The sequence below is a fragment of the Gadus macrocephalus genome, chromosome 5 (genome assembly GCF_031168955.1).
Source record: "Gadus macrocephalus chromosome 5, ASM3116895v1".
Taxonomy (NCBI): domain Eukaryota; kingdom Metazoa; phylum Chordata; class Actinopteri; order Gadiformes; family Gadidae; genus Gadus; species Gadus macrocephalus.
The window spans coordinates 10884438-10892705 of record NC_082386.1 but is presented as its reverse complement, the minus strand read 5'-3'; the positions used below and the strand labels follow the sequence as shown (position 1 = coordinate 10892705).

Genomic DNA, 8268 nt, shown 5'->3' with positions numbered 1-8268 from the left:
TATGTTATCCAAAGAAGCCAGAGCAACATAAGGACCTGATGTAACCAGGATTGTGTACTGCGGACACAAGCAGATGCTCACAGAGAAAGCGCTGAATAGCTTGGTTGTGTTTTGCTTTGGCAATGCCACTGGAATACTTTGTGAATACATTAAGTGCACACCACTCAAGTACTTTGGCCTGAGCCGAACTGAAAGACATAATTTGCCTTGTGTCATACCTGTCCATCAACAGTCTCCTGGAAGCACCTTCCCACGTATCCATTCTGTCGGTCTGGTGGTCTATAGGCGTTCCCATTGGTTGTTAGTGTTCTTTCGCTGTTCCCGTCGGTTGGTAGGTTTCCATTGGCGTTCTCACTGGTGGGTTTATGATGATGCCCGTTGCCGTTTCCGTGGCCCTTGCCATCCCCGTTCCCGTTCCCGGGCTGGGACCGCTGCTGGACCGAGTGTGCCCCCTCAGGGGCGGTGGCCCTCTGGCCCGGCTTGACCCTCGCCACCTGGTGGACCTGCACCTCCGCCTCCGGGGGGTGCTGGATATGGACGTTCACCAGGGATGGATGCATGGAAACTAGAGCAGGGGGAGACCACACACAAAGGGGTTAGAGCAACGGCTTTCGGACCAGTTCCCATACGTGGGTCACAGCAGGGGACCCAGTGGGTCCCGGGAAAACCCCACTTAAACGTCTGGGAACCCATGGTTCAAAGAGTTTTGTTTCGTGTTTTGGCGGTTCTAACACGTTGTTTACAACGGCATCAATTTAGGAACCATCAACCAATATTCAACACAATCTCATTCCACAGAAACGTGACTCCCTCGCTGTGTTCTCAAACGTAAACTGGGAATTCCCTAGAAGGGCGGGCACGAGTGTACAGCAAAAACAAAACATTTATATTCCCTGGTCTGTATCAATTTCGTGACCGAAAACAAAGTTCTCGAGGAGTCGAGGAAATGTTGCAACGCGTGGGACAGTAACAAATCTTCAGGGTGTGCCAGGGCCCTTTACAGCATCCTGACTCAAACACTCCACCTTTCCCTTGAATTACGACAGCACAGGCAGGAGAAGCCTGTGATACAAGGACCCGAGAACCATCAGAAACATGGCCAAGAACTCGACTCCACGTACGATCTACAAACAGACCCGGAGGCCCAGGGGGTCCAATTGTGACGTAGGAATATTAAACACATTCCCAGCAACCCATGCATCCTCTGCTTTGACTTACGGTCACAATGAAACAGTGAGATGGATAAAGACGGATGAATTCAAATAAAAGAGAGATGGAAACGTTTTTCCTTTTCGATTGCTTTGCGGCATTGGCGAGGGCCATTTTCTGTCTTTCATAATATCCACCTTAGAAGGCGGGTTCTGTGTGAACAATGTGACAGTTTTCATTTAGTCAGTCATGACATATTTGAACAAAAATAGATCCAGGCACACAGATGGCCCACAGAGTCCGAGCACTGCACAGGAACTAGATTGTTGCACGTCAAGGAATTCACGTGGGTGAGTTTAATAAACGAACGAAGGAAAAGAAGACAGATATAAATAATTAAGGGATATTCAAGAAGGATGGAGTCATCCACCATTGTGTTTGTGAGGCTTAGCACACGCACCACATGTATTGACCACATCCCTGGCCACCTCACTAAATCACTTACTCACAAACACATATTTATAGACTGACAACAATGTCATCTGTTGCACAAGGATGTTCTTCCAAGCGGCAAAGAATTAAACACAGAATTAGCCCGCAGTCGCATGCAAGCCTCCTCTACTCTTCCACTTTGACTACTACGACTTTTACCACTACTAAAACTGGCTTCCTACAAGTAAGGGATGAAAGTTAGGGCATTTAGCAGACGCTTTTATCCAAAGCAACCTAAAACGGTTCATACGCACATTCACGGCGGAGTCAACCACACAAGGTGACAGCCAGCTCGTCGGGAGCAGTTAGGGTGAGGTGTCTTGCTCAGGGACACCTCGACACTCAGCTAGGAGCTGCAGGTGATCGAACTAGCAACCTTCAGGTTACAAGTCAACCTACTCTACCTCCAGAGCTTAGACGACCCCGAAGGGATAACGTACAGGCAGCCGGTGATTAACGTAAACTAAACCCAGACAGGCGAGGCAGCACCCAGAGATTGCCTGGATCACCCTGAACAAACCGCATGTTAAACAGCTTCTTACTAAAGAGATGAATTGCCACAAACTGTTACAACAAAAGATTTAACTAATTTAAAAAGGGTTTTATTGCTAAAAGAAATCGTCTGTTCGGTTATTGGTTTGGAAATGGCTTCCAAACCTTAATCAAACCAACGGTCTGAAATGCATGGCAGTGGTCCACTATAGCAGACCACTGAATGTCGTATTCCATAAAGCTTTGTAATAAGTGAAATTATGTAATAAAAATACATAAATATAACAGTATAATCATATAATAAAATCGTTTTTTATCAGGTCAAACAGCTGAAATTTTAAATATCTTCTGCAGAGCAAATGTGCGTAGCCAAACAAACATCTGGTCGGCAGTTCTATCACACGGTTGTTCTTACTGTTGGATTTATGGCACAGTGATTTGGAACCCTTAAAAGTCCGTCCTCGTTAAAAGAACGCACACGATCGGAAGCTGGGAACGCTGTTGACCAATCAGAACCAGACAGCGCTACAAATTCCATTGAATCACCTTGCTGATTGGACAGGGGCAGCGTGTACATGGAGTGGGAGTTGGCCCCCGGTTGGTTGACGTCCTTGCGGCCTCCCTGGTGCCTGGTGGGGGGCGGGGCCGGCAGGTGGCAGAACTTCCCTGTGGAGTTGGACGGACACCAACAATGGTCCCTGCCGATGCAGCGGCCCCCGTTCAGACACGAGATCTGACAGAAGACTGCAGAGAGAGAGAGAGAGAGAGAGAGAGAGAGAGAGAGAGAGAGAGAGAGAGAGAGAGATATTTGAGGTGTGAGGGTGGACAGGGAAATTGTGAGTGTACATTGCTGTCACTTTTAATTGCACTGATTGATGCATGGTTATACACACAGTAATTAATTTGGGTAATTAGCAGCAGGAGGGCCCCACTAACGAGCAGAGCGTGCAGAGGCTGCAAACATTTTTCAATGTGTGCTGTCACCGTTTCTTTTCCTACCCAGTACCACAACACCAGAAGGCTTGTTCTGTCCGTTTTGGGAGTTTATGAAGTATCAACTTTGCCCTCAGGACAAAACTGTGGAACTGGCTCTCACCTCTGTTTCCCTTGACACGTTTTGCCTTAAATTGTACTCGCCTTAAATCTCTCTAGAAAAAGCATGCACTACTCCCTAAAGCTCAGGCTAATGACAAGATGTGATGACTCACCCGGTAATTCAATGTAAATAACTAGAATCGAGTGCGTTCCCCCTGTGCCTGCAACACCTGCTTCGCTGCAAGCGAGAGCGAGAAAAATAAACCTGACGTACAACGAAAAGATCACACGAGAAATATCAAAGGAGAAACAACCGTCTCTGCATCTGATAAGAAAACTGAATCCTGGCGCGCACCGTGATTTATGCCGGGGGGATGGGAAGACAGAGAGAAAGAGAGAGAGTGATAGAGAGAGAAAGGAGACAAGGTAGTGTTGGCCAGATGTTGTTTGAAAGCACGGTTTTCGTACACCCTACATTTGCCCTTATCTTTTGACAGGGGTGGTATGTGTGTGTTCACTTGCATGTCTGTGTTTTGTTGATGGGGAGATGGTGGGGGGGGGGGGGGGTAGGGGGCCAACACAGCAGCGATACCTGCCTGGCCCTCGATCGATAGAAGCGTATCCAGTGAAACATGACCAGTGTGTGTGTGTGTGTGTGTGTGTGTGTGTGTGTGTGTGTGTGTGTGTGTGTGTGTGTGTGTGTGTGTGTGTGCGCGTTGATGAATGTGCTCTAGTGCACGTGTAGTAAAGAGACAGAAAAGAAAAACAAGAAGCACGTTTTCATATTTTGGTTTTTCTTCTCTTTCTAGTCTTTCCTTTTTTTCTTCCTTTTCATCAGGAACCGCCCTGCCCAGTAAGATGAAGAGCACATGGCCTGACCTTCAGAGAGATGGAGGGGCCTACATACTGCATGAGATGAAAGGGAAGGCCAGGGGTGCTGGCGGTGACTCGCTGGGTGTTGAACCACCCCGCTTCGCTCGTTGACACAGACAAAGACGGAGACACGGGACGGGGGATTAAACAGATTCACAAGGAATGAATGAAAGGAAAAAATTAAATGGGATTTGATGGCGTGTGGGGAACGGGCCCTTCCTTCTGGCCTAGATTAACCAATGCGGTGTGAAGGAGATAGGATATCTGCTTGGGAGTTGGATTATAACGTTGTGATGAAGCGAAATAATCTAAGAAAAACAAGGTCAGAGAGAGAGGGAGAGTTAGAGGTAGATAGATAAAGTTATAGGTAGGGAGGGCGAGAGAGAGAAAGAGAGAGAGAGAGAGAGAGAGAGAGAGAGAGAGAGAGAGAGAGAGAGAGAGAGAGAGAGAGAGAGAGAGAGAGAGAGAGAGAGGTAACGAGAAGGAGGTTGCAAGCGGGGCCCAGTGTGAGATAGGGGGCAGAGTGTGGGAGAGACAGGGGAGGAAGGAGGAGAAGATAGATAGAATGCCACGGAGCGGTGGGTCCAGACACACGGGAAGATCTCCCGTGATGAGAGAGGCTGCCTGCAGCAGCAGCTCAGAGGTCCTGTTAATTCCTCCCTGTGGGGGACTCGCGGGCCTGTGCTCAACTGCCCCGCGTTGGGAGCCCCTCAGACAGGGCCGCCGCAGCCCGCTGCCAGGCCCCCACCGGGCCCCCACCGCGCCCTACTGTACAGCTACCTCCTGGGCCCCCGTCCCTCGGTGCCTGTCTGGAGGTCTGCCTCGCAGTGAGGACCCACTGGATGGTTCGGGTTACACACACACTCACACACACACACACACACACACACATGCGGACACACACACACACACAAACACACACAAACGTGCTGACACACAAACACACACACACACACACACACACACACACACACACACACACACACACACACACACACACACACACACACACACACACACACACACACACACACACACACAAACATGCTGACACAGTCATACACACCCTTGTCCAATCAATCTCACAGGGATAAAAGCGCTTCTTAATCCATTTTTATCCGGGCAGAGGGGACATATGCAGAAAGGCTAAATTGTGAAATCGGCCACCCAACAGTGGGTCCAAAACCATCATGTGTGTCATACCTTACGCACTTCATGCTACCAGGAAGAGTAGACTGAATTCAGTGCTCTGTGACCAGCTTTGTTTATCTAGAGACAACGTGCAGATATTCTTTCCACCGTAGATTAATCAAAGAGTACGAAGAGTAGATCCGATATCATTTCACCAAGTATTAACAGCCCTACACACACACAATGACACAGAAACATCACAGCTGCCCTTACACTCGCAAACAAAAAACAAAAAAGCATGCATTCACATATTAGGTGTATGTACACAGCTGCGCATACACACACTCACACACACACACACAAAAAAAACACAACAATCATACACATGCCCGTTTTACTTGCTAGGCAAGTAAAGCAGGCAACAGCATGCTTTAGCAGTCTACATTAAGCCATAAAGGGATACTCCGAGATGTGGTGTGGTGTTTGCCTGGTCTGAATCTGCCGTCTTCCCCAGATTCAGCCCCGTTGTGTAATTCCAGACTCATCATTGTGCGTGCAGAAGGGGAGTTTGCTGTGTTAGCATTTGCCATCTATTAGCAGCGTCCTTTGGCTTGCATAGCTACAGTAGCAGGGGAATACAGTTTAATTACTTCTTCGAAGATTTCAAATGTGTTCTGAATAGTCGCTTATTGAAAACAAGTGCCAGTTACAACACAACATAACACAACAACATAGTCACACGGAAAATCTGGCACTATTTTCGGGGCCTGTGATTACAACTCATGGGAAATCTATGGAAAGTTATTAAAGGTGTCTTTCCTTCCGAGCTAGGCTACTGTACCTCTGAAAATCTATGAGAGCGGTTAGTGGAAAGCAAATTTCCATCCCTGAGATCTCTCCTTACGCACACACACAATGATGAGTTTGTCATTGAACAACTCATATTGTTAGCCTCATAGCATTATTGCTATTTTAAGGTCATGTATAGAGCGTCAAAAAAGCCTAAGTGACTAAGGCAAATATTGATTATGGAATATAAAAAGGCCTCTTATTGGCTTAGGATACAGCCAATGAGGCACAGTGAATCAGCAGCGTCAGGAGAGTAGAGATGGGTTAGATATCACATTTTGGCTAAAATATGAATTGGGCAATTATGCTAAGAGCCTAACGATATGAAACTGGTAGGGGTGTAACAATTCACGTATTTGTACAGAACCGTCACGGTACAGGCACTTCTGGTGGTTACAGAGGTGGACCACGGTGCGTAAATGTGGCGTACATAGTGTTAATATGGCAAATTTAGAGGGTTGTTTTGCGATGAGGAATTTAAAACTTGAAGTCGTAATTCTCCCCAGAACGTTTAGCCAAAGTATACTACTCCGACTCCGTAATCCGACTCCGTAACTACGGCGACCCCTCGAGCATATGCAGTTCTCCGTCGGGATGTCGGATACGCAATGCAATTCGCCGCCTGATCGATCTTATATGTTGACTACAAACCATGTAAGTAGTGTTGTAAATAAACTTCCAAAGCTTTTCTTATTTGGTGTTTTATTGGTCCTTAATGTGCAAACTAAATAAGGAGCAAAGTCAAACCGGAGAACTGACTCCGGAATCACAGCCTTTGCCGTCTCCGTTGCGTCGACGGATAGTTGAAGGAGACATATTATACCACCAGGTGTGAGTGTGATTAGCCTTACAAGCTGTTTTGAAAATCTGCCCCATATGACATCACTAGTGGGCTAATCACACTCACACCTGGTGGTATAGTATGTCTCCTTTAAAAAATATTGGATGCGCACGTAAGCTACGGAGAGGGTCTCCGACAGGCTCTCCGGCTAACGAGAGGGCTCTCCGTGTCTACGTACAGCACTTTAACATGCACACGCATTTGAAAAGGCACCATCAAGGTGTCACTATCATCGTTAATGTGAAAAAAAACAAGCTGTGCAAACCCAGCTCACGACCCTATTTCAACAACCCCTGTCTGGGAATTCAGAAATGCAAACGCCATAACCAAGTCTATTGTTGTTTTCCTTGCTGCTGATCTACGGCCATTCTCCGTTGTTGACAAGCAAGCATTCTTTTTAAATTTTCCCCTTAACTATGAACCGTACCGTGCTGTACCGTACAAAACCGAGGCACGTACCGAGCCTTGACTTTTGCGTACCGTTACAACCCTAGAAACTGGGAAAGATAAGAAGTCTGCAGATATCTCAGCGTATCCCTTTAACACATGCCTTGCCCAAAGGGTCACTGGTCATTTGGGCCGGGAGAGGGAGGGGGGGGGGGGGGGGTTTGAAGAGTGAACCAACTGCACAGGAGGAGGTGAATGTGCCAGGAATGTAATCTCATGGAGGAGCTGTTCCAGGATGCTGAAGTGTTTGGAGTACTGTCGACGCGTTCCAAAAAGCCATTAATTGGCGTATAAATCTTCAACAACAAGCTGTTTATATATTCATAACTCAGCCGGGTCCTCCCTGAAGAGGCTGGGCATGTGGGGGGCGGGGGCCTTGCCCACGTGATCCCTGGTGTCCACACGTTGTGTTGCACGTGTGTGAGTGTTTACTCACAATTTTTGTCTCTGTGCCGGTTGTGTGTGTAGTAGCCCTGCACTTGTGTGTGAGGTTGTGTGTTTGAATATGAGCTCATGGGAGTGTGTGTGTGTCTCTGTGTGCAGGTGTATATGAGTACACCCAATCACCTCTGGGTTGCCAGCAGTAATTATTACAGGAGCCCCCACCCAGCCACCCCTCCCCACCCTACATACTGACCCACCACAACCCACTCCCCCTACGCTGACCCTATACCACCCACTCCCCCCTATACACTGACCCACTCTCATGAGAGCGTGGAGCAAAGCTGCCCGGATAAATGGCAGGTTTAAGGTAATCCCAGCCAAACCCTGTTCACACTGCTACTCTTTCTCCCGCTCCCCTCGCTCCATTCCTGCTCTCCAAGGGAGAGTGTTCAATAGCAGCCGACGAGGCCCTGGCGTGAGGTGGAGACCACAAAGAGCCAGGGCTAAGTGCTTAGAGCCTGAGACTACCAACACACACACACACACACACACACACACACACACACACACACACA

General features: G+C 47.9%; 1 protein-coding gene across 1 annotated transcript in view; it reads right to left on the bottom strand.

The window, feature by feature from the left end:
* Positions 1–8268, bottom strand: part of LOC132457989 (latent-transforming growth factor beta-binding protein 2-like) — a 90337-nt gene that overhangs the window by 51790 nt on the left and 30279 nt on the right. The window contains 2 exon segments of the mRNA XM_060052422.1: positions 219–565; positions 2680–2877. Coding sequence (XP_059908405.1) covers positions 219–565; positions 2680–2877 — 545 coding nt within the window.